We start from the raw sequence: 26,943 nt of genomic DNA, 5'->3' as shown, positions 1-26,943 counted from the left end.
TGTTTGCTTGGATTGGATATGTTGCCAAGATGCAACAGACATGAAGAGAATGTGTCAGTATTATCTTGATATAGTAAAACCTTGGATTGTGAGTAACTTGTTCTGCGAGTGTTCTGCAAGATGAACAAACATTTATTTAAAAAAAATTTTTTTTTAATGTTTATTTATTTTTGAGATAGAGACACAGCATGAGTGGATGAGGGGAGAGAGAGAGAGGGAGACGCAGAATCCTAAGTGGGCTCCAGACTCTGAGCTGTCAGTACAGAGCCCGACGCGAGGCTCAAACTCACAAGCTGTGAGATCATGACCTGAGCCAAAGTTGGACACTTAACTGACCGAGCCACCCAGGTGCCCTGATGAACAAACATTTCTAATAAATTTTAACTTGATTAACTAGTGAGGTCTTGCAATACTTGTAATATGTGACACCAAATGTCACGTGATCACAAATGAGCCAATGGTTCTTGAAATTCGCTTTGACATACAAGTGCTTTGGATTACAAGCATGTTTTTAGAATGAATTATGTTTGCAACCCAGAGTTTTACTGTACTTCCTTTCCATTTAAATTATCAATGATTCTTCTTTTAATCTTTTCTCCCCCCTTGAAAATGCTACGGGGTTTGGAGTTCTTATTTTGTGAATACAAAAAGGGATTTCACTGACATTTAAAATATTTTTTAAATATTTTGGCTTGTTTCTTTTTATTTTTGTTTAGCAACCAAATTTTGTTATTTAGTATTATGTTTGTTTGAGTTTCCTGTTAACTGATACTCTTGTGTGTCCTTAATACAACAGGAACCGGTGTTCACTAAGCTGACTTGAGGCAGTCTCTTTAATATGCTGAAGTCTCTTCTGAATTACCCAAGATTAATTTCAGTATAATTTTAATGTGCTTTATTATATTCTGCCTCTTTAAAAATACAAAAATACCTACTGAATGGTAATATATATTTTTATTTTATTATTTCACTAATAAAATTGGCTTATAATTACTGCAAATCAGAAAGAGATTTATTCCAGGAAAGAAACTCTGACACTTTTCTATGCTTTGCAGTCATACAAAGGAAAAAAAAAACCCTCAGAAATAATAAACATAGTGAAGAATACTAGAGTTTTAATTAAATCTCTCATGCAGTTAGACTCTTTTCAGCCATATCACACCAATCCTCCGTCTTGTTCATGTTTGTGTTGTGTTGTCAGAACTTGTCCTTAAAGCAGCTCAAATGTAGATAGGGAAATAAAACATGTTACAGAAAGTTGAAATTCTGTTTGTTTTTCTAGGAGAGGATTACTTTATGTGCATTTTTACTAAAGTAAGAAAATGACATAAGAATTTTGATATTTTTTAAATTTTGCTTTAAGTTTATAATTAGGAATTGATTTAGGAATGTTGATGTGAAAGCATAAAAGTTGACATTTTCTATTACATAATTTAGTGTATATTGAAAAGTAACTTGAAAGAAAAGTATGCTTTTTCTCTTTGTTGAGAAACATTAAGAAAATAAAACATTGAATTTAGAAGATAGTGAAAAAACACTTTATTTTTAACTTTTCAGTGTTTTTTTCAGGTCAATCAGAAGACTGAAGCACGGCATATACTCACCTTAGTCCATAAACACTTCTGTACCAGACTTTGTAAGTCTCATATGCCTCAAGTTCATATGTCATCTGACATAACTATTTAATATGTCTTAATATGTCTCTTACTTTGTTTTCTGATAAGAATTGTTTATTTTCTGGTCAGAATAGGCATAATGTGGATCCTTTTTTCCCAAATGAATTTTTTTTTAACTTGATTAAAAAGAGAACAATTCTTTATTGAGATAATCCCACTACATGCACTGGGGAATTCAAATGTATATAAGCTTCATTTCTTTTTCTCAAAAGATTATAGGCTGTTAGGGAAGCTACAGCATTAAATGAATAGCTGTAGTGTATAGTATCTGTGAAAAGCCAAGAGAGTGATACAGATAAAGTCTTATGGGTATTCATGTGAGGGAGTGAGAATTTCATCTGTTTCACAGTGACATGGAATTTATGACATCACATTTTAAAAATATCACTGAACATGAAGCCCAAGTGAATTATTCCAACAGAAAGCAAATTATTGACTTAGGCCACTGTATTATAAGATTTTATTCTTTGAATAACCTATCTAAGCAGATTTAATCCACATGTGTTAAGCCATCATAATTTATTTTAAACTTCCACAGAATATTGTAGATTGTTGAAGTCACACTCGCCACGTGATGTTGGAAAGAGATGTGTTCATTTATTCAGCCAGATAGTACTTATGTGTCAGTCTTTGAACTGGCAAATTCAAAGTCAAGTGACCTGTTACTGCCCATGAGCAAGTTATATCTGTTGTTGGGTAGAAATCAAGTGACTTATTTTAGTGGACTTAAGTTTTCACATCTGTAAAATAAAGGAGTAATTCATACCTTAAGTAGATTTTTAATAGCTGTTATTAACATCAAATACTAAAAATGGAGGGAACCTTAGAGATCATTTAATTCAAAGGTATTTTTGGTTGTTTTCATAGTTAAGGAGAATGGTGATGAGTGGATTCAGTAATTTGCCTGAGGAGTGTAGTTTGTTTTTTGGTGTCACAACCTGTACCTGGAACTTGAAACTTTTAACTCTTATTTTTCATTAAGCCTCGTTGAATTCCTGCCTACAAATTCTGTTTGAAGCTTGACATATTTTATGATTTTGGTGGTAAAAGCATTATAACGGGAAAATTTTTTAAGTCTGGTATTATGTTTTTCTTTATAACATTAGGAAACTGCTCCTTTGGGAAGAGTTGGCAGTTTCTTTTTTACATATTTCTGTATTTTCCTAATTTTCTATAATGAACATGTATTATTTTCAAAAAATATTTTTGTGCTTAATGGATTAAAAAATATGTATACATGTATTCTTCCTCTTAGGGATCATATTTATTTAAATGTATCACTATCCCATGTATCATGTTGCAGGCATTTCCACATTTGAGACTCTTTGTAAATATGATATTTATGGCTGCTATAAGATTCTGCCTTATGCTATAACAGAAATGAGCTATGCTCCTGCCAGCCTAGATATTTTTCCTGCTTATAATGCTCTGATGAATTTCTTTATAAGTATTATTAGATATTAGACCACATTTCTGAATTTTAATATAAAGCCCTCTAAATGGTATTGGAATTTTCAGTCTTAGAAGAATTTGATAATGTCCTTTCTTTGCATCTTAAAAGACTGTGTTTTCATAAACTGTTTTAGCTTAGTAAGAAACCACTTTTTAAAAATATACATTGGAACACTATGAATTTGAGAAATATTTACAGATATTCATATTTTGTCCTTCAGCTGGCTACATAGAGAGACCTCAGTTGATTCGAGCAAAAGTGCCAATTGTGAAGTTCAGGGATAAAGTCAGGTAAGTAATTATTGAATTTTCCTTTTTCAGTTATTTTAGATCATTTTTACATATTCTTTTGATGTAGATAGTTAAGTGTATGCTACAGCATAATAGCTTATCTTCATCAGTTTTTAAAACTTCCTTGATTTGTCTTGGAGATGATTTTTTAGAATAGTCTGAGCAATTCTTTATGCTTAACTGTGCTTAGTTATTTTGCTTGGTATTTTGAGTGTTTAAAACTATCCATTTTAAAGAATATATATATTTGCATTTCACATTTTTAAATTATCTCTTGCCTTTTGGAAATGTAATATACTCTTTAGAACATATCTTAATTGATGAGATTTGATGTATGTTTATATCAAGGGAGTTGTTATAATTTATCTGTACACTCTACCAGCCTGGGTTCTGAATTTCTTACGAGCATTGGGATTGGAATCTTTTATACAATATCTGAATATAAAATGTAAATAGGTGTTGACTGTTCTATTGGTTAAAAAAAATTTGTTGTTCCCTAAAAATAGATAAGATTGTGATAAATTAGGTTTTCTAGCCCAGTTTTATAAAATACTGAAATGGTTTACATAAATGTAAGTGTAAAGTGTAAATATATATACATAAGTGATCCTCATTATTCATGGATTCTTTATTTATGAATTTGCCTACATGATGATTTTTATTTTGTAACCCCCCAAATTAATATTTCTAGCACTTTCATAGTCATTTGTAGACATTTGCAAAGTGGAGAAAATTCTGAATCACTAACTGAGATTAAATAGTGTGACATTCTGCCTTCCTGTTTCTTCTCCTATGTATAAACAATTATTCTTTGCAGAGTCCATTTCCATGTTTTTTGTATTTTGTTGCTTTATATAGGTGACTTTGCTCTTTTAAATGGCCCCCAAGCATAGTGCTGAATTACTATGTATTGTTTCTGTGTACAAAGCTGTGATGTGCCTCATGGAGAAAAAACTTGTATTTGATATGCTTTGTTCATGCATGAGTTACAGTGTGTTTGGCCATGAGTTCATTATCAGTGAATGGGGTGTCTTTAAATGGAAACACATAAAACAAAGTTATGTAGGGGCGCCTGGGTGGCTCAGTCGGTTAAGTGTCTGAGTTCAGCTCAGGCCATGATTTAGTGGTTTGTGAATGTGAGTCCTGCGTTGGGCTCTGTGCTGACAGCTCAGAGCCTGGAGCCTGCTTCGGATTCTGTGTGTGTGTCTCTCTCTCTCTGTCCCTCCCCAGCTCATGCTCTCTCTCTCTGTCAAAAATAAATAAACATTAAAAAAATATTAAAAAAACAAACAAAACAAAGTTATGTATTAATCAGTTGATGAAAATGTTTTGACTGAAAGCTTGTGGGAACCTAACCCTTTGTTTCCACTGTTTTCATTGACTTTATAGAAAATAAATACTGCAAATGATTAGAATTGACTGAATATATATATTTTAAACAAATCCTTAGATATATGCCTGGTTCAAACCTTCTCCTCCATTCATTTAAATATCCGTCCAATCTATAAGTATTTGAATTTTTTTCAAATAACTAATGGTAGTTTTCTTTAAAAAAAAATTTTTTTTTTGATGTATGTTTATTTTTGAAGGAGAGAGAGACAGAGTGTGAGTCAGGGAGGGGCAGAGAGAGAGGGAGACACAGAATCTGAAGGAGGCTCCAGGGTCAGCTGTCAACACTGAGCCCGACGACACATGGCTCAAACTCAGAAACCGCGAGATCATGACTTCTGCTGAAGTCAGACACTTAACCGACTGAGCCATCCAGGCGCCCCAATGGTAGAGTTTTCTAAAACACTTTATGGGAGATAAACTAAACACAAATAGAATTATTAGCTTATTGTAATTATTTTTTAAAATACATGGTTGTGGGGCCCCTGGGTGGCTCAGTCCATTAAGCATCTAACTCTTGATTTTAGCTCAGGATGATCTCACGGTTCATGAGTTTGAGCCCTGCATTGGGCTCTGTGCTAACAGTGAGAAGCCTGCTTTGGATTCTTTCCCTCTCCCTCTCTGTCCCTCCCCAACTCGTACTCCTACCCCCTCTCTCAAAACAAATAAATAAAAAAAAAAAGTAAAACCCACGGTTGTATTTTTTTTTTATGTTTAAATTTTAATTACAGTGTTTTTAACATACAGTTATATTACTTTCAGGTATACAATATAGTGATTCAACAATTCTATACATTACTCAGTGCTCATCGTAATAATCCCCTTCACCTATTTAATCCCCTTCACCTTCTTTAATCCCCATCACCTATTTCAGTCATCCCCCTACCTATCTCCTCTCTGGTAACCATCTGTTTGTTCTCTATAGTTAAGAGTCTGTTTTTTGGTTTATCTCTCTTTTTTTTTTTTCTCTTTGTTTATTTATATATTTTTTAATTCCACATTAGTGAAATCATATGGTATTTGTCTTTCTCTGACTGACTTAATTCACTTAGCATTATACTCTAGCGCTATCCATGTTGTTGCAAATGGTAAGATTTCATTCATTTTTGTGGAAGAATAATATTCCACTTGTGTGCGTGTGTGCATATGTTTATATATATCACATCTTTCTCCATTGATGGACATTTATTTGTGTATCTTTGTCTTTGATGGATATTTGGGCTGCTTCCATAACTTGCCTATTGTAAATAATGCTGCAGTTATCATAGAGGTGCATATTTCCTTTCAAATTGGTGTTTTTGTGTGATTTGGGTAAATATGCAGTAGTGCAATGACTGGATTATATGTTAACCCTATTTTTATTTTTTGAAGAATGTTTATACTGTTTTCCACAGTGACTACACTAGTTTGCATTCCTACTAGCAGGACACAAGAGGTTTTTTTTTTCCTCCACATCCTTGCCAACACTTATTATTTCTTGTTTTTTATTTTAGCCGTTCTGACTGGTGTGGTTTTGATTTGCATTTCCCTGAAGATGAGTGATACTGAGCATCTTTGTCTACACATGTAGAAAAATGTTGCTATGCCAAATTTCTGAGAAATTACTGCCTGTGCTCTCTTCTAGGATTTTTATGGTTTCAGGTCTCACGTTTAGGTCTTTAATCCATTTTGAGTTTATTTTTGTATATGGTGTAAGAAAGAGGTCCAGTTTCATTCTTTTGCATGTAGCTGTTCAGTTTTCCCACTACCATTTGTTGAAGAGACTGTCTTTATTTCATTGCATATTCTTGCCTCTTTTGTTGAAGTTCAGTTGACCATATAATCCTGGGTTTGTTTCTGGGCACTCTGTCCTATTCCATTGATGTATGTGTGTATTTTGTGCTGGTACCATACTGTATTGGTAACTAGAGCTTCGTAGTGTAACTTGCAATCTGGAATTATGATACCTCCAGCTTTGTTTTTCTTTTTTGAGAATGTTTTGGGTATTTGAGGTCTTTTGTAGTTTTATACAGATTTTAGGGTTATTTGTTCTAGTTCTGTGAAAAATGCTGTTGTTTTTGTTTTGTTTTGTTTTGTTTTGTTTTTTTAGTTTATTTTGAGAGAGAGAGAGAGAGAGGGCCAGAGAGAGAGAGAGAGAGAGAGAGAGGGAGAGAGGGAGAGAATCCCAAGCAGCCTCCATGCTTCCAATGCAGAGCTTGACTCAGTTCCACAAACCGTGAGATCATGACCTGAGCTGAAATCAAGAGTTGGACAGTCAGCCGACTGAGCCACCCAGGCACCCCACTGATTATACTTTGATAGGGATTTCATTAAATCTGTAGATAGATTGTTTTGGGTAGTGTGAACATTTTAAAAATATTTGTTCTTCTAGTCCAGGAGCATGGAATGTCTTTACATTTGTCTGTGTTGTCTTCAATTTCTTTCATCATGTTTTATAGTTTTTAGAGTACAAGTTTTTGAACTCTTTGGTTAAGTTTATTCCTAAACATTTTTTCTTTTTGGTGCCGTTGTAAATGTGATTGCTTTTTAAATTTCTTCCTATTGCTTCATTATTAGTGAATAGAAATACAGTGGATTTCTGTATATTGATTTTGTATCCTGCAACCTTACTGAATTCATTTATCAGTTCCAGTAGTTTTTTGATGGAGTCTTTAGGGTTTTCTCTATACAGTATCATGTCATCTACATAAAAATAATGAAAGTTTTACTTTTTCCTTACCAATTTGGATGCCTCTTATTCCTTTTTCTTGTCTGACTGGTGTAGCTTTGGCTTCCTATACTATGTTGAATAAAAGTGGCGAGAGTGGGGACGCCTGGGTGGCTCAGTTGGTTAAGCGTTCGACTTTGGCTCAGGTCATGATCTTGTGGCTCGTGAGTTCAAGCCTCGTGTTGGGCTCTGTGCTGACACGTCAGAGCCTGGAGTCTCCTTTGGATTCTGTGTCTCTCTCTCTCTCTGCCCCTCCCCTGCTTGTGCTCTGTCTCTCTCAATCTCAAAAATAAATAATAAAACATTAAAAAAAAAAAGGTGGTGAGAGTGGACATCCTTGTTTTGTTCCTGATCTTAGGGGGAAAGCTCTCAGTTTTTCACCTTTGAGTATGGTATTAGCTGTGGATATTTCATATACGACCTTAATTACGGTGAGGTATGTTCACTCCAAACCTACTTCGTTGAGGGATTTATCATGCATGTTGTACTTTGTCTAATGCTTTTTCTACACTTTTATTTTATTTTATTTTATTTTATTTTATTTTATTTTATTTTATTTTATTTTATTTTATTTTAGAGAGTGAGAGAGCATAAGGTGGGGAGAGGAGCAGAGGGAGGGAGGGGGGAGAGAGAGGGAGTGGGAAGGGGAGAGAATTTTAAACAGGCTACAGGTTTAGCACAGAGCGCAGTGTGGGGCTTGATCCCATGATCCTGGGATCATGAACTGAACTGAAATCAAGGGTCGGATGCTCAGCCAAGTGACTAGGCACCCCCTTTTCTGCATCTATTGAAATGATCATATGGCTTTTATTCTTAATGTTACGGATGTGATATATCATGTTGATTGATACGCAAATATTGGACCCCACCCTTGCATCCCAGGAATAAATCTCGCTTGATTGTGGTGAATGATTTTTTTTTAATGTATTACTGGATTCAGCTTGCTAATATTTTGTTGAGGATTTTTACATCTATGTTCATCAGAGATACTGGCCTATAGTTCTCTTTTTTGTAGTGTCTTTATCTGGTTTTACTATGAGGGTACAATGCAAGTCTCAGAATGAATTTGGAAGCCTTCCCTCTCTTCTATTTTTTGGAATAGTTTGAGAAAAATAGTTATTAACTCTTCTTTGAGTGTTTGGTAGAATTTGCCTGTGAAGCCTTCTGGTACTGGACTTTACTTGTTGGGAGTTTTTTGATTACTGATTCAATTTCATTGCTTGTAATGGGTCTGTTCAAATTTTCTATTTCTTCTTGATTCAATTTTGGGAGGTTATATGTTTCTGGGAATTTATCCATTTCTTTTAGGTTTTCCAATTTGTTGGCATATAATTTTTCATAATATTCTCCTACAATCCTTTGTGATATTTCTATGTTGTTGGTTATTTCTCTTCTTTCATTTGGTGATTTTGTTTATTTGAATACTCTCTGTTTCTCCCTCTTTTTTTTCTTTCTTTGGATGACACTAGCTAACGGTTCATCACTTTTGTTGATCTTTTAAAAGAACCAGCTCCTGGTTTCACTGATCTGTTCTGTACTTTTTTCAGTTTTTATTTCGTTTATTACTGTTCTAGTCTATATTATTTCCTTTCTTCTATTGGTTTTGGGTTTTGTTTGTTCTTCTTCTTGTAACTCTTTTATGTATAAAGTTAGGTTGTTTGAGATTTTTCTTCTTGAGGTAGGTCCATGTTGCTCTAAACTTTGCCCTTGCAACCACTTTTGCTGCTTCCCAAGATTTTTGGTCATTGTGTTTTCATTTTCATTTGTCTCTGTATTTTTTTGATTTCCTCTTTGATTGCTTGGTTGATCCATTCATTGTTTTAGTAGCATGTTGTTTAACTTACATGTATTTGTGCTATTTCCAGATTTTTTCTTGTGGTTAATTTCTAGCTTCATAGCATTATGGTCAGAAATGATGCATGGAATGACTTCCATCTTTTTAAATTTGTCGAGACTTGTTTTGTGGCCTACTGTGTGATTTCTTCCGGAGAATGTTCCATGTGTACTTGAAACGAATGTGTATTCTGGTATTTTAGGATAGAATGTTCTGAATATATCTGTTAAATCCATCTGGTCCAAATGTGTCAGTCAAAGCCACTGTTTCCTTGTTGATTTTCTATTTGAATGATCTGTCCATTGATGTAAGTGGGGTGTTAAAGTCCTCTACTTTTATTGTATTAATATTGATTATTTACTTTATGTTTGTTATTAACTGCTTTAAATATTTGGGTGCTCCTGTGTTGGGCGCATTTTTTTTTTCCTATTTAAGATTATTATACAAACTTTTTTTCATTGTTAAATGTTCTTTATAAACACCATTTTATATTTCTTCTCTATACAGACCATTAAAAAAAATGGCTTCTAATATCCAAAGATAACCAATGTTAACATTTTGGTGTAAAACTTTCAGTTCCTCTTCTATGCATGTGAATGCATAAGAGTTTTTAAAATTAAAATTGAGATTATACTTTTTTACCTGACCATGTATATCATGGATATTTGCTTATATCAGTGAATTTTTTCTGGCTTGATTTTTTTTTTTTTTTAATTTTTTTTTTTTTTTAACGTTTTATTTATTTTTGAGACAGAGAGAGACAGACCATGAACGGGGGAGGGGCAGAGAGAGAGGGAGACACAGAATCAGAAGCAGGCTCCAGGCTCTGAGCCATCAGCCCAGAGCCCAACGCGGGGCTCGAACCCACGGACCACGAGATCGTGACCTGAGCTGAAGTCGGACGCTTAACCGACTGTGCCACCCAGGCGCCCCTCTGGCTTGATTTTTAATGGCTTTACAGTAGTTTTTCATTCAATGAATATATTGTGATTAACTTAGTTATTCCCCTGTTAGAATAAGCATTTTGTACATTAAATTTTTTCCATATAAAGGATTCGTTTAATATTTCCAGAAGTAAAATCTGAAGCAAATACTGTGGATATTTTTAAAGCGCTGAATCATACTTTTGGAAAAGTTTTTAACTGCAAACTGGTTGTTGCCTGTTTCTTCCTCTCTGTTGAGGTATATAGAGGAAATGCACAGTGGTTTTAGTGTTAGCCTTGCACAGATGCAGTTAAAGAATGTAACTCTCTTGCTGCCATAAGTTTCCCAAAGGCAAATATATATATATATCTTAAGTGTTGATACTACTATCCATTTTTGTCAATATGCATGGTTAATTGAAAGATTATAAGATTTCCTTTCCCTAAAAAAGGAAATCTGCATTGGTAAATTTCAAATATTATAATTAAAAGTTTATAAAAAGGAATTTTGTTAAGTTTTTATATTAGGCAGTCTTTTCATAGAAAAACTCAGTGTGCAGAAGTTGTTGGACCTAATAGTATATTTACATTAATCCTTTCTTTTATTTTGAGTTTTGCCTTTCTTTGTAGATCCCTTCATTATTGCCCAATTTTTTAAATTGTGAATTGCACCATATCTTTGCTTTCAAAGACGTATCCCTATTGTCCTTCCAGATTATCAGTAGCTCACTTTGGTATAATATAATTTATATGTTATTTATATCTTATCCTTTTTGGAGGGAATATAATGTATAGACTACTTTTATTTTTTTTCACCTGTTCTTTATTTGGCTTTTTATTCCTATTGTTTTAAAGCAAATAATGCTTTACTTCCAAATTAGTTGAGAATATATAACTTAGTGAAATAACTTGACCAGAAATGTTTTTGGTCATATAATTTTGTTTACCTGGAATGGATTGCAAAATTTTATAATTTGTTTTATTAAGGATAATTAAAGCCTTAGAAGTACATTATGGATCTTACAACTGTTATCCTGTTTAATATTTTTAATATACAGTAAATCATATTAAAATAACATACTGACTATATCTTTATTCTTATTGCTAAGTTAGTGCCTCATTTTAAAGTATTTGGTCTTTGGGATCATGCTATTTTTACATCATAGGGTAGATGAATATTAACTTAGTTATTAGGGAGTTAGTTTAATTTGTTCAAAAACACTTGAGGTAAAGTATTTTTCTTTGTTTTTAATAGTTGTGTGGAATTCGACTTGAATGTAAACAATATTGTTGGAATAAGAAACACATTCCTCCTCAGAACTTACGCATACCGTAAGTTTTTTGTTTATTTCCAAATAATTATAGCTTCTCTCTTTATCCTTTATTCCTTTTTAAATATGTTTATAATAAACACTGACATCTTTTTAATTATTTTAATGTGTAGTGTCTCATTTTATTATATGTATAATATGTTGTACACTAAAATTATATGCTACCAGGGTTACAGATCAATAAAATGAATTTTAGTAATTGGTAATTTTTAAAAGGTGACTAAGATACCTTTTAAAAGTAAGACACATTTATGGTGAACACAGTGTTTAATACACAGGGAGAAAATGCTTTTTCTTTTGGAATTGGGAAATGATACAAACTTACAGAGAAACCGTAATATTTTCTTACCATTTTTAAGTTTTCATTTTACTTTCAGTTGAAAATCGAGTTCGTCCGTTAGTACTGGTGATTAAGAAGTGGGCAAGTCACCATGAGATAAATGATGCCAGTCGTGGTACTTTAAGCAGCTATAGTCTTGTATTGATGGTTTTGCACTATTTACAAAGTAAGTATTATGGGTTTTTCCCAATTTTTAAAATGGAAACACAGTTAAACTTCATTATGGTGTCTTTTCTGTTGACACTGTCTTCAAACAGTATTGTTTTAAAAAGTTCTTTCTAAGGCCCATATAGCCATATTTTTCTAATTTGTTGCTTTGAACAAATGTTTTAGAAATGTTAGTCCCCAGAAAACATTATAAGGAAGTTTCGCTGTGTTTTGTTTTGTTTTGTTTTGTTTTTTGACAGTTTTTCCATATTACTCTTTTGTATTCAAAGAACTTTTACTGCTATATTGTGGATCCATTATCTTGAGGCACATGCATGTTCAGAAGCCCTATAATAATAAGCTCAAGCACCATTCATCATGTTTTTTATTTTTCACTTGAGACAGGAATTAAAGGATTTTCTTTTTGGATAAAGAAGTTTTTATTCCTTGTGAGTTGGCATGGAGTTTGGGTGAAAGAAATAATAGAAGATTGGAAATAATCTAAGTTTTTAAGAATAGAAGAATGATTGAATTAATTATAATATTTTCAGCTGCTAAGAATATGTTTTTAGGATATTTAATGGTAAAAGAAAATATCCATGATATGGTATCATATACAACATGGGATCAATTTTATTTTAAAAATTGTATCTGTATTTGAGTTTGTGTATGTATTCATATGTATATAAATATTGAAAAGTTATGTGCCAGAAATATATCGGGTTATTTAGATTTTGTCAAATGTACATTTTAAATTACAACTAAAACTAAAAAGTGAATAGACACTAGTTGTGATTTAGAAATGAGATTTGACTACAGTATTGAATATGTATGAATAGCTATAATATGTGCTCTTTCTCTCCATTTTTGTGGGTTACATTAGATACTTTACTTTGATTGCCTTTAGAAAAATGGACTTTTATCACACATGTACTGAGGTAGTTTGGTAAGCAAGTTGAAAGTTCAGAAATTTTTTACCACTGTTCAAAAATCATGTTAAAATTCTGTTTACATTTTGTTAAACCTATTTTGTTTTTGACAAAGTCCTCTTCACTAAGATGATTTGTAATTAATGGCACTATCATCACTGTTTCTAGGTCTTTGTTAAAGTACATCCACTATGCACAGCTAAAGTATAACTGTATTGAGGTGCCTGGGTGGCTCAGCTGGTTGAGCCTGTGACTCTTGATTTCAGCTCAGGTCATGATCCTAGGGTCGTGGGATTGAGCCCCGGATCGGGCTCCGCACTAAGTGTGGAACCTGTTTAAGATTCTCTCCTCTCCTCCCTCCCTCTCTCTCTCTGTGGAACCTGCTTAAGATTCTCTCCTCTCCTCTCTCTCTCTCTCTCTCTCTCTCTCTCTGTGGAACCTGCTTAAGATTCTCTCCTCTCCTCTCTCTCTCTCTCTCTCTCTCTCTCTCTGTCTCTCTGTCTGACTCTCTCTCTGACTCTCTGACTCTCTTACTCTCACTTGCTCTCTCTCCCTCTGCCCATCTTCCCCTCTCGCACTCTCTCTCTCTAAAAGAATAATAAAAGTAAAACCGTAACTGTTATTTGGCAAATTTTGACTACTTCTCACTAGAAGAAATTAGATTGAAATAAGTAGCCGTGTTGAAATTAGATTGAAATAAATAGCTGCGTTTTTGGCAAACAGGAGTCTGCAAAGTGTATTGAGCAGTTCCAGTCATGCCACAGTGAACTAGTGTTTGTAATTTTGGCCAGTTTATTCCACCTTTCTGGCCTTAATATTCTTATCTGTAACACGGATAATTGGATTGGATGGACTTTTAGGTTTCATTTAACTTCTTAAAGGCTTTTTTAATATCTTTTCTGCCATGAGTACAGAAAGGAAATTTGTCTTCTGTATGTGGAAAGGTTGAAAAAAATTAAAGTATTTCCTAGAATGAATTTCAATAGTTAGTAATTGACTACATATGCTTGAAAAAGTGACTGATGAAAGTGTGACAGGAAAAAGCTGATGAGAAGAGATTTTAATGGCCATCTAAGATTAATAATAATAATTAATAAAAAGGCAAAAGTATTACCTGGTTAGAAATAATAATTTGAATGAATATTCATAGAATGTTTACCATGTTTTCAGGTACAAAACTGTTTCAGGCATTCTAAAATTGCTCTTGAATTTTTGGGACACCTGGGTGGCTCAGTTAGTTGAGTGTTTGACTTTTGATTTTGGCTCAGGTCATGATCCTGGGGTCATGGGATTGAGCCGCATGTCTAGCTGTGCGCTGAGAATGGAGCCTACTTGGGATTCTCTCTCCTCCCCTGTTCCTCTTCTTAGATTGCACACGCTCTCTCAAAAACAAAATTGTCCTTGAATTTTCAAAATTGTTGTTTATTGTTGAAGATCTCTTTTTTTTAGTTGAATTTTTGATGAATCAGAATGGAATGTTTCCATGTTTAAATTTGTGGAGGCCTGACCAGAAAGCTCTCATCTGAAATGTAGGCAAAGTAAAATCTTACAGAGTAGCTGTTCTGAAGGTGTTATCTATTGATCAGATACTGTAATAGTAAGGTGTTTTGTTTGTTTGTTTGTTTGTTTTTTGCTTTTGAGAAATTTAAAAGATTGAAGTCCAAAATTTTGAAGTAAAAATAGTTGTTACAGCTAGATCCTTCCTGCATGTATGTTGCTTTTTTCCTCCCAAATGTTTAGTTTTGAGAGAGAGAACGAGCGAGCAAGCGAGAGGGGAAGGGGTAGAGAGAGACGGGACAGAGGATGTGAAGCAGGCTCTGCGCTGACAGCAGATAGCCCAATATGGGGCTTGAACTGATGAACTGTGAGATCATGACCTGAGCCGAAGTCAGATGCTTAACCAACTGAGCCACCCAGGTGCCCCTGAATATATGTTGCTTTGAGTAAAATAAACATTTGAAAAACTATTCAAGACTTTGATGTTACTATCAGGATAGTGTTAACTGCCACGGTACTTGCTCTGCAATGTGTTGACCTTAAAAAACAAAAGAGCTAGGTTTTTGTTTGTTTGTTTGTTTTTTTACCAGTACAGTGAGTTTATTCTGGAATAGAGGAATCGCAATTCAGAACAAGCAAACTGTAGTGAACCAACCATTGGCAAGTCCAGAGAATGGAGGTTGAGGGGCTTGCCTTTATCGAGGAAGGGGAGGAAGCTGGAAGGGGCTGTTTTGCTGAATTCTCATTGCCTGGGCTGTTGCTGAGCAAGGAAAAATTCTTTCTTCCTTCTACTAGAGTATGTAAAGGAAGCTTCTTCCTATTGGGGAATGCAAAGTATACTTCTTATGGAGAATGGTGGCAGTGTGTGAGAGCACCCCTTTCAGGGCTTCCTGACTCCACTTTCTTTTATTTATTTTCACAAATGACTAGCTTTAAGGTTGTTAGACAAGGGATTTACTGAGTGATATCCCTGCTCCCCAAAACTTTCAAATTGCTTAGTTCTCAGGGTGCTTTGTCTATTGAAAGACCCTAACCAGTGATTACTGTTTGTTTTTCTCTTCTAACATTCTGGTTATGATTCTAGAATGAAATAAAATTTTTTTTCTAAATGTTTATAACCTTTCTTCACTGTTTTTTAAATTATAATTTTAATTTACTAGGGGTATTCAGTGAGAAGGGAATTCAGGTTTTTAATTAAGTAAACTAATTTCTAGTAAGATTTACCAATTTGACTTCTATATTACAGCAAAATTGTTAGAAAGTCATTAAAAACTATTACATGAATATAAAGATGTTTAGAATTAAAGTAACTGGGGCTTGAGTTTATTTGTAGGATCTTCTAGAATTTTGAGCATTTGAATGCCTCTGGGAAAAAATATTTTTACTTCCTAAGAGTGATTCCAGTAAGTAATGAGTTTTTCCCCTCAGTCACACACGGTGAACATTCCAGACTATCATGGAATTTTATTTTATTCCGATTTCAACTTGGGAATGGAGCATGATACAGAAGAGATATTTAAATATTATGTGATAGAAATTTATACATTTATAATCATAGTTGGAGATCACGTAAGTTGGTAATAATAGTTGATTATTTAGATATTAATGTATTCCAGAAGTCATATAAAAAGGTTTTTGCTAAACTGCAAATTAAAAATAATGATTGTTACTGAGTTTACTTAATTATATATAATGTATTTCTAATTCTTAAATACACAGTTTGTTTTATGGTATTATATTTGGTCTTTAATATTAAATCTTGAAAACACATTACTTGTATCTTATACTCAAGATATTGTATTTTGCAGTTTTTTTTATTGTGAATATTAAGTACTTTGCTTTCCATGTTATTTCCTTTATATTATGATGATGTGAAATGGCTGTTAATGCATTTAATGAGGTTGGATTTTGGTAAAGATATTGGAGAATGAAGAATGACAAAAAATAAAGTAACATAAAGATAATGATTCCTTTGTATGAGATTTTAATTTTTTATGGCAAAGTGGCATATTTATATTTGTATTTCTAAACTTTATATTTCTGATTTATATTTCTAAACTTTGCTGAAGCCTCCTTTTTAAAAATTAGTGAAGTTGAAGATTTTTTTTTTTCAGTTCTTTTAATAGATCGATCTCCTGAAACTATCTCAGTTTTGGTATTACTGTTTATTAGAAGAAATTAAACATAAAGGGACAATTATGATATAGCTATTATTCTTTCATGATACAGTATCATTGGACTTTACTTAAAAATTTTTTTTGATAGCTACATTCATCTTAACAATGTTCATTCAATATATGTAGAACAATCCTTGTCTTGCTTATTTTGTGTGTGTGTCTGATGTTGGACCAAATGATGTGTGTCCATTGATGACTTGTTTTTCTAAAAATGCAAGGAACATTTGTTTACCTAGAAATATACATAGTTTATTAACCTGAAGTTATCAACTTAGATATATTTTGAATTTAAATTTCTAGGGATCAGAGTTAATTCACAAAATATATGGAAACTGTTGAATTCTAGCAGAAACCCTTATAGTCTCATACCTGGGGTGTAGCTGACAAATTATTGCTTTGTGAAATGAATTATGTGAATCACAGAAGCTTTAAACTTTTTTTTTTATAGCCCTACCTGAACCCATCCTTCCATCCATCCAAAAAATTTACCCAGTAAGTGTTTCTTATAAATTATTCTAATACATATTATGACAAATATATGTGGAACTATTATATGCAGTATTAATGTGAATGTAAAAGGTGTGATAGTTACCTTCTAAGTATATAATAACATTTTCTATATAGGCTGAGGCATTGGCCACTAGCACATTAAAAATATTCCGTATACTTTTTCAGAAGACTGTCATATTTTATTTGGTTATTGGCAGTGTGGTCATTTTTCTTAATGGTGGAATTATTTGCATGATGCTCATGATTATCACTAAAAGGAATTAAATATATTCAATTGGTCAAGGCCTATTTAGACTCATTCCAGTTTTCTTCGTGCTATTTTAAATAGTTTTATAGTATTTCTTTACTCAGAAGTCTTTTAGCCCAATCTACGTATACTTTGAAAGCAGGGGAAAAATTAAGTTGAACAATTGGATAATCATTGTATCTTTCACTTGATTTTACCAACTAATACACCAAAAGGAGTAACACTGATACTTACACTCCTTGAGTGCATAATATTAAGAATCCTTCTGAAGTTAATTGGAAACATGAAAGTGGTGAAGGGTGCCTACTAGAAAAAGTTTGGTATATACTCAGTTTGCATTTAGAGAAACCTAGGTAATGTACATAACTCACAATCTATATACTTTTGTTTCTTTTCCAGTTTTTTGTGTTCCTTTTTTCCAGAATTCTGTTTCCTTGTTTTATAGTCCTACCATTTCTGTTTTCCTCCATAATCATCCTTATTCTTGGTTGTATTTGGAAATAATATTTAAACTATCTGTTTAGAATGTTTAATCAGCCTTCTGAAACCATGTAATTTTTACCTGTTTAGTTTTATGAAGTTACAAAAAGCTGTTTTCTAAAATTACTAAATAGGCAAATTGAAAAAGATCTAGCTTGAGTGATCACTTTTCAAAGGACTTGCTTATTTTATATGTATCATAGAAAATATAAGTCCTTGATATGGAATCTAAATTAAATATAACTTAACCTTTGATAATTGAGAAGAACTGATGTTCTTGTTTTTGAACATGTTATTATTGTAATGCACACATGCAAGGTGCTAGATAATGAAAGGTTCACTGTTATCGAGATTGCTGTGGTGAGGACTTCCCAGGTTGTGGTGGATCATCTGGTAAAGACACCGTTATAAGAATCGTTTGGAGGGGCGCCTGGGTGGCGCAGTCGGTTAAGCGTCTGACTTCAGCCAGGTCACGATCTCGTGGTCCATGAGTTCGAGCCCCGCGTCAGGCTCTGGGCTGATGGCTCGGAGCCTGGAGCCTGTTTCCGATTCTGTGTCTCCCTCTCTCTCTGCCCCTCCCCCGTTCATGCTCTGTCTCTCTCTGTCCCAAAAATAAATAAACGTTGAAAAAAAAAAAAATTAAAAAAAAAAAAAAAAAAAGAATCTTTTGGAATCTGGGTATCTTATCTTCCTCATTTTGAAAACTAATTTCTGGTATTATAAAGAGCTACTATAATGTGTTTCAATTATTGCTAGGGATCACTATGCTTTCATAAACATTGTGAAAATGAAAGCATCAGAAAGTATAGAAATGAAAGTAACTTGAACTTTTGGGTCTTATCCTTGAATGGTTTTCTCCCTCCATAAAATATTGATTATTTAGCTTATGCTGAAAGGTCAGAAATAATGACTGGGTGTTTACTGTTTCATTTTATTGTCCCAGCTTTATTGTTAAGACCTAGGTTTCCGTGTAGAAAGAGCTGTGTATATTTTTCAGCATACAAAGCATCTAATAGTTAAAACTTATCCTTTAAAGAATCTCTTACTGTGTGTGGAACAGATGCTTCTACACAAATCTCACTTAAACTCTGTGCTGCATGAATTTGTTTTACTAAAATAAAATACTAATAAAGTGTCAGTTTAATGCTCTATGCTTGAGAACAGAGCAGAGGTATTGCTTTTATTTTAGGATACCAAGGTTCTTACTAGTATATTCTAGTTTGAAGAACCTTATTTTTACTTCTGTTTCATGTTTCTAATTTTCTAGCTTCCCCCCATGACAGAGTCCCATCTTCTCTTCACTTACACTGTCTCTCACCCTATACTCTACACTCCTGTTGTGCTAATAATCCTATTTCTATACCTGTAACAAGGAAATAAATTTAATACTAGTTCAGTCCCAAAGCCTTAAAAAATACTTGTAGCAAGACCTGCTAGATTTAAGAATGTCTTAATTTGCTTTCAGGTGTGATTATATTACCATAAATATTTGAAGAATACTATCTTTACTATAAGATTAATGCTTACATGGGTAAGGATATACTATCCACTCTTAACAGGATTTTAAATTTTATCTGAAACTTGTAAGCTAATTGATCAGTAGAGTGCTTTTCTTGGTGGTCCATCCAATGGAACAAGCAAATCAGCTTATTTCTTACTACTGATAACTATTATTTATGTAGTATCTATTTTATGTCAGCACTCTATAAATTTTATATACAGTGTCCTTAGTCCTCGACAGGTAAACTTATGTAGTATTTTCCTTGATTCACAGGTGAAGAAACTAAGTCTTAGGAAGATTATATTATTGATCCAAGTTGTATTACAGTCACAAATTATGGACCCAGAAACTGATATTTTTTCTATTATACTGTGCTGAATGAGGAAAGGCAAAATGATAGTAGTGTTCACTAATATATTATTTCATCTAGTTTCTGTTGATTATTACATTTTATTTGTGTATATCTGATTGTCCCTATACAGATATACCTTTCTTTAAGAAAAAACATATATGACAAAATTTCAGGTTGAATAAGTAAGTTTGAGAATGACTTAAAACTTTATAGTAACAAAAAAAACACTATTTTACAAGGGAACAAGGTTCTTTTAAATTTTGAGCTTCTCTAATATAGTTAAGTAGAATTTAAAAATAGGATATAAATTTTGAAATAGAATAATATTTGTTCAGTATATTATGCTTTTTTAGTTATTTTCGTATTTTCTCCTCAAATTTATGATAATTGTTTTAAAAATTGGTATGGTGTTTCATTTCGGTTTGGATACTAAATTATGAAAAAAAAGGATGAAAGACTGTGGCCATATCTTTACCTTCAAAAGCTATATAACATTATTATTACTACTTAATTCTTATTGACTTTAAAAAGGGAACATGAATAGTCAAATAGAAGACAGAATATTTACTATTGAGGTAAAGCAGTGACGTAGAGAATGTTTAAATGTATAAACTCGGGTTAAGCTTATGAAGGGATCTTTAGTTTAATGCAAGTATATTGTGAGATTTACCTAGATTTATGCTAGGTGGAGATTTATGAAGATAACTTATATTTGTTTCTTTCCCTAGTGGCATCTTCATATTCCAGGAAGCCATTTTTATAGTTATGAAGTTAGGAATTCTGAGAAGTAGAGTTCCCCTGTGTAGTTATGTATTGAAATATATTAAATTTTACATGTATACATATGCATACATATGTATACATGTAGCAACTTTTTTTTCAGTTTTAAAGTGTGTACAGTATGATGAAGGATTTTAGTTATGTAAAACAGGTTCTAAATGAATACCTTTGAAAAGACATATTTAAAAGTTTGGGGGGAAGTTTTTTTTAGTGATAAAAACATTCTTTTAAAGTTGATATTACTTAAATTTTAAGAGTTATAAGGAAGTTAATTTTGAAATAATACATTATTTCAGGAGGTAACTATACTGCATTATTGCATAAATTGGACAGTTATGGGGTGCCTGGGTCGCTCAGTTGGTTAAGTGTCTTACTCTTGATTTCAGCTCAGGTCATGATCTCAGGGTCATGAGATCAAGCTCTGAGTCAGGCTTAGCACTGGGCATGGAGTCTGCTTAAGATTCTCTCTCTTCCTCTCTCTTTCCCACTCCACCTTGTGCTCTAAAAAAAGATAATGTACAGGGGCGCCTGGGTGGCTCAGTCGGTTAAGCATCCGACTTCAGCTCAAGTCACGATCTCGCGGTCCGCGAGTTCGAGCCCCACGTCGGGCTCTGGGCTGATGGCTCAGAGCCTGGAGCCTGCTTCCGATTCTGTGTCTGCCCCTCTCTCTGCCCCTCCCCCGTTCATGCTGTGTCTCTCTCTGTCTCAAAAATAAATAAACGTTAAAAAAAAATTAAAAAAAAAAGATAATGTACAGTTATAATAATAATGATGCCAAGCTATATAGGCAATACTGTACTATACTACATACTATACTAAATATACTAAATACTATATAGGTAATACTATTGCTGCTATGCTTTACATATATTATATCATTTAATCCTTATTACAGTTCTATGAGTACTGTTATTTTCCTTGTGTTATAGATGAAGAAGCTGAACCTTTGGAAAGCTAAGCAATTTAAGTTCATAGAGCTAAGAGAAGGTTTCAAAGCTAATTCTGACTCCAGAGCTCATGTTCTTAACCACTTCATTATAGTGCTTCTACTTTATGATGCTTATGTTGCTTTCAAAATGTTAAACATTTTACTAAAAGCAAATATAATTTAAAGGAAATTTCATGATCAGTCTTTAACATGTATCACCGAACTCGTGGTAATCTGCATATAATTAAGAAAGGTTGGTGAGACTTTAATATATCATTTAGCTCTTTTTCTATTTAGGCAGAACTCTGTTCAAGTAGTCTATATCAGTTATCTTTTTCTTTGAGACCTTCCTCAACATTTATATATAGGGTCTAATAATTTATATTGTTAGAATACTATGTAACTTAAATTTCTCTGTTTGCCTGGAGGTAAAAAATAGTCTTCTTTCAATTAAGGCATGTATCTTTTTAAAGAACAGTTAGCAAGTAAAAGTTTAGCCAGTCTATTTTATTCTAGAAAGTGCTTAATTGTCTAAATTTCAAACTTTAAAGGTAAGATATTATGGCATAGTCTCAGAAAATGATGGAATTTGGCAAAAGATGTTTTTGCTATTTTGGGGGGAAGCAGTTCTATGGGCAAAGAAAAGTTGAGACTTTTCAGATGTTTTTCAAAGGGTTGCCCATTTAAATTTTTCTTAAATTGGCATTGATTGAAAAGGAAAAAAAGGTACAGAAGGTACAGATCTTCAAAAATCTTTAAATATCAATTGGCAGATGTTTGCAGGAATTAAGTCATTACAGAATAAAGATGTCTTCCCTACATTAAAAACAAACAGCAGGTATCGATAACCCACCTCACCTCCAAATGCGTTTAGAAAGATGTTACATTCTATCAGTTAAATTGTTTTTCCATGGATTTAGGATGTAATTCCTTTGACTTTTCAGTTGTTCTTTATGTGTTTTCTAATATGTTAAAGTTCTGCCTACTCGTATCCAAGGTAGCATATATTATTTTTAAATACATGTGCAATGGGGCAGCTCCCTTAAAAAAAAATTCTTTGGTGAAATTTTTCTTAAAGCAGAGAATCTTTCTGTAATGTGAATAATTACCAACAATGGGGATTTCTTTTTTTTTTTTTAATTTTTTTTCAATATACGAAGTTTATTGTCAAATTGGTTTCCATACAACACCCAGTGCTCATCCCAAAAGGTGCCCTCCTCAATACCCATCACCCACCCTCCCCCCTCCCACCCCACATCGACCCTCAGTTTGTTCTCAGTTTTAAGAGTCTCTTATGCTTTGGCTCTCTCCCACTCTAACCTCCTTTTTTTCTTTTTTTTTTTTTTTTTCCTTCCCTTCCTCTCCCCCATGGGTTTCTGTTAAGTTTCTCAGGATCCACATAAGAGTGAAAACATATGGTATCTGTCTTTCTCTGTATGGCTTATTTCACTGATTATAACACTCTCCAGTTCCATCCATGTTGCTACAAAGGGCCATATTTCATTCTTTCTCATTGCCACGTAGTACTCCATTGTGTATATAAACCACAATTTCTTTATCCGTTCATCAGTTGATGGACATTTAGGCTCTTTCCATAATTTGGCTATTGTTGAGAGTGCTGCTGTAAACATTGGGGTACAAGTGCCCCTATGCATCAGTGCTCCTGTATCCCTTGGGTAAATTCCTAGCAGTGCTACTGCTAGGTCATAGGGTAGGTCTATTTTTAATTTTTTGAGGAACCTCCACACTGTTTTCCAGAGTGGCTGCACCAGTTTGCATTCCCGCCAACAGTGCAAGAGGGTTCCCGTTTCTCCACATCCTCTCCAGCATCTATAGTCTCCTGATTTGTTCATTTTGGCCACTCTGACTGGCATGAGGTGATATCTGAGTGTGGTTTTGATTTGTATTTCCCTGATGAGGAGCGACGCTGAGCATCTTTTTTGTGTGCTTGTTGGCCATCCGGATGTCTTCTTTAGAGAAGTGTCTATTCATGTTTTCTGCCCATTTCTTCACTGGATTATTTGTTTTTCGGGTGTGGAGTTTGGTGAGTTCTTTATAGATTTTGGATACTAGCCCTTTGTCCGATATGTCATTTGCAAATATCTTTTCCCATTCCGTTGGTTGCCTTTTAGTTTTGTTGGTTGTTTCCTTTGCTGTGAAGAAGCTTTTTATCTTCATAAGGTCCCAATAGTTCATGTTTGCTTTTAATTCCCTTGCCTTTGGGGATGTGTCAAGTAAGAAATTGCTACGGCTGAGGTCAGAGAGGTCTTTTCCTGCTTTCTCCTCTAGGGTTTTGATGGTTTCCTGTCTCACATTCAGGTCCTTTATCCATTTTGAGTTTATTTTTGTGAATGGTGTGAGAAAGTGGTCTAGTTTCAATCTTCTGCATGTTGCTGTCCAGTTCTCCCAGCACCATTTGTTAAAGAGACTGTCTTTTTTCCATTGGATGTTCTTTCCTGCTTTGTCAGAGATTAGTTGGCCATCCGTTTGTGGGTCTAGTTCTGGGGTTTCTATTCTATTCCATTGGTCTATGTGTCTGTTTTTGTGCCAATACCATGCTGTCGTGATGATTACAGCTTTGTAGTAGAGGCTAAAGTCTGGGATTGTGATGGCTCCTGCTTTGGTCTTCTTCTTCAAAATTACTTTGGCTATTCCGGGGCCTTTTGTGGTTCTATATGAATTTTAGGATTGCTAACAATGGGGTTTTCTGATGGTTAAATGGAATTTCTGTTTACTTATGGCATCTTTTAGACCCTTTCTCTTTTTTTTTTTTAGTTTGGATTTCTCCTTCGGTTCTCCCCAAGTATATATGCCATGGCCCTTTTTGTATGTGACCATGGAAAAGAATAACGGAGCTAAAAGGAGACTGGTCAAACTGTTAGTCAAGTCATTCAGCATTTGAGTAGAGTAGGTCTCACAACTCTTCATTGTTAATCTACAGTTACTGATCTTTTTAAATTATTGAAAAAAAATAAAAATTTTAAAAGAGGTTCAAACAGTTTTAGAATTAAGATAAGAAAATGACTGTTTTATTTCAGCATCAGTTCATAAATTGAATTCTTAGTGTGCTATGCGCTAGAAATCAAAATTAGTAAAAAGCTTTCTGAGCAGAAGGTATTAACAGTGATCTACTTTTCTTCTCCTTGTCATTTGAACTTATGTTATATCTTTTTGTTTAATTAGCCAGAAAATAACATTTAAATTTTACAAGTTAAAATGCTGTCCTAAGTCCAGTTTTATACTTACCAGTACAAGACAGAGGATGGTAGACGCAGTACTCCTGCTGCCCCTCTGCTTTCACTCTTTCTTAGGAATTGAGGTTTCTCTTGTACTCCCCCTAGGTGGAGAGACAATGTAGATTTCTACCTTAGTCTTATAATGTAATACTAAATCTGAGAGAAGTGTAAGGGGAAGTTCCAGGTTTAGGAGTGTCAGCTTTACAAACTGTGGTTGGGGTAGAATGGTCTTCTGAGAGAAAGATAATCTATTACTTCTTGGTAGTTAAAAATTATTGATAGAATTGTAGGACAGGGAGAGAATTTGTTATTTTCTTGCTCCTTTAATTGTAGGACAGGGAGAGAATTTGTTATTTTCTTGCTCCTTTATTTTTACTGGGAGTTTTGAGGATTACCTTTATTTTTTAAATTTTTTAAAATGTTTATTTATTTTTGAGAGAGTGCGCACTCACGCTTGCAAGCAGGTGAAAGGAGAGGTGCAGAGACAGAGAGGGAGAGAGAGAATCCCAAGCAGGCTTCGCATTGCCAGCACAGAGCCCAATGTGGGGCTTGAGCTCATGAACTGTAAGATCATGATGTGAGCTGAAATTGAGTCAGATGCTTAACTAACTGAGCCACCCGGGCACCCCGAGGACTGCCTTTAAATAGATGCACTACCCTGTTTCTCTGTATCAGCTTAGTTTTTTGGGAGCCTTTTTTTAAATTTAATGGAGTGACTTAGACATTACTAATTGAATTGATATCCATAAACTGAAGGTTGATTTGTTAGGTATTTGGGAACCTTAAGGATAAGCTGTTTTGCCTGAACAAGTTGCTTAAAAAAAAATCTATTACTCTGATGGCGAAGAGGCATGTAGAAAACCCATCTTAAGGATAGTGTTCAAATTACCTTAAAGTTTTTTTCTAATACGTGGATATGTGTTACGTTAGAACCTCCATAGTTCATTCAGTATGTTTTAGAGCCAGAATTTGTTACTAATAAAGATCATACATGAAAATGAATGGCATACTATCAGCAAAAAGATAAGTACCCATTAGTATTCTTTCCAATAAGTGTGTTGTTTCAGCATGGATTACAAGCGAATGATACCTTCCTTTATGAATATTGTGGTAAAAGTTTGCTGAATATTGCTTGCTGGTTTGTTTCCTATCTTTCTTCTTTTCCCTGCCTTCTTTGTCTTTTGAAGTTTAATTCATGTTGAATTTCTGTCTTTCCTTCCCATTAAGATACAAAATAGAAAAATGAAATAAAATTTTAAGAATCTTAAAATTGGTATAAGTAATATACATATATTAATTACTTTTATGGCCTCTAAGAGAAATTTTAAGTGACAGTTAGAAAACGCTCTTACCTTGTGCTTGATTTAACCCTTTATAAAGTACAACTGCTCCTTGTAGAAGCAGTTAAGGAGATACATTTATAAAGAAATCCATATGTAATTTGATGAAATCTTAGTATGTACAGTAAGGGTTTATGAGTTAGAAAATTTTTTTGCTACTGTAGGAATCCACTTAAATGAGTGATATACCTCAGCCAAGGTTTAGAATCTCTTAGTTTTTTAAGTATTTTCTGGCATACTCCAAATACTGGTGAAATCCTTAGTCAGAGAAAAACTTCAGATTTCCAAACTGCCAACATAAAGATTTCTTCTCTCTTCTTCAGAGAGCATTACATCAGGATTTGTAAAGTTTTTAGTGTGTGTTTTAAATGGCTTTATATTTCCCCCTTTTTCTTTTTGACAGGAATCTTTTAGTCCTGCTATACAGCTGCATCTTGTACATCAAGCTCCATGTAATGTTCCTCCTTACCTCTCGAAGAATGAATCAAATCTTGGGGACCTCTTACTGGGCTTTCTTAAATATTATGCTACAGAATTTGAGTAAGTGAAAATTTCAAATTGTGTTTATTCATTTATCTCTGTGAATGCTACAATTTTGGTCGGAAGCTATATTTGTTAGTTTCAGTGCTACAGACTTGTCTAGAAATACACAGTTTATAAAATTTAATATTCCAATGATTAATTGTTAGAAACTAAGTAGATTTCACATTCCTAGCTAATGAAAAATTACAGTTCAGTAAGCCCGATTTTAGTAGATTTCAGTAGCGATTTCATTTTATGTTTACCTGCCTCTTTTCATAGCAGGGCCTGAATAAATGTTTGTGATGGCCCTGTATAGGTGCTGCATAGTTTGAAACATCTGTTTTTAGGAAGTTA

General features: G+C 33.6%; 1 protein-coding gene across 2 annotated transcripts in view; it reads left to right on the top strand.

Annotated features, from left to right (window-relative positions):
• TENT2 (terminal nucleotidyltransferase 2) overlaps window positions 1-26,943 on the top strand; it is a 72,768-nt gene that overhangs the window by 27,444 nt on the left and 18,381 nt on the right. The window contains exons 7-12 of one of the 2 annotated variants that reach the window (XM_086698024.1): window positions 1,570-1,636; window positions 3,350-3,419; window positions 11,528-11,604; window positions 11,981-12,109; window positions 17,142-17,185; window positions 26,471-26,607. In XM_086698024.1, coding sequence (XP_086554150.1) covers window positions 1,570-1,636; window positions 3,350-3,419; window positions 11,528-11,604; window positions 11,981-12,109; window positions 17,142-17,185; window positions 26,471-26,607 — 524 coding nt within the window. Of the gene's footprint in view, window positions 1-1,557; window positions 1,637-3,349; window positions 3,420-11,527; window positions 11,605-11,980; window positions 12,110-17,141; window positions 17,186-26,470; window positions 26,608-26,943 lie in introns of both variants that reach the window. The other variant, XM_086698015.1, reaches the window with a different exon arrangement.

This window comes from Puma concolor, chromosome A1, assembly GCF_028749965.1.
Source record: "Puma concolor isolate L17-30 chromosome A1, mPumCon1.1.hap2, whole genome shotgun sequence".
NCBI lineage: Eukaryota > Metazoa > Chordata > Mammalia > Carnivora > Felidae > Puma > Puma concolor.
The sequence above is the reverse complement of the archived record's forward strand: the minus strand, read 5'-3'. Positions and strand labels throughout refer to the sequence as shown.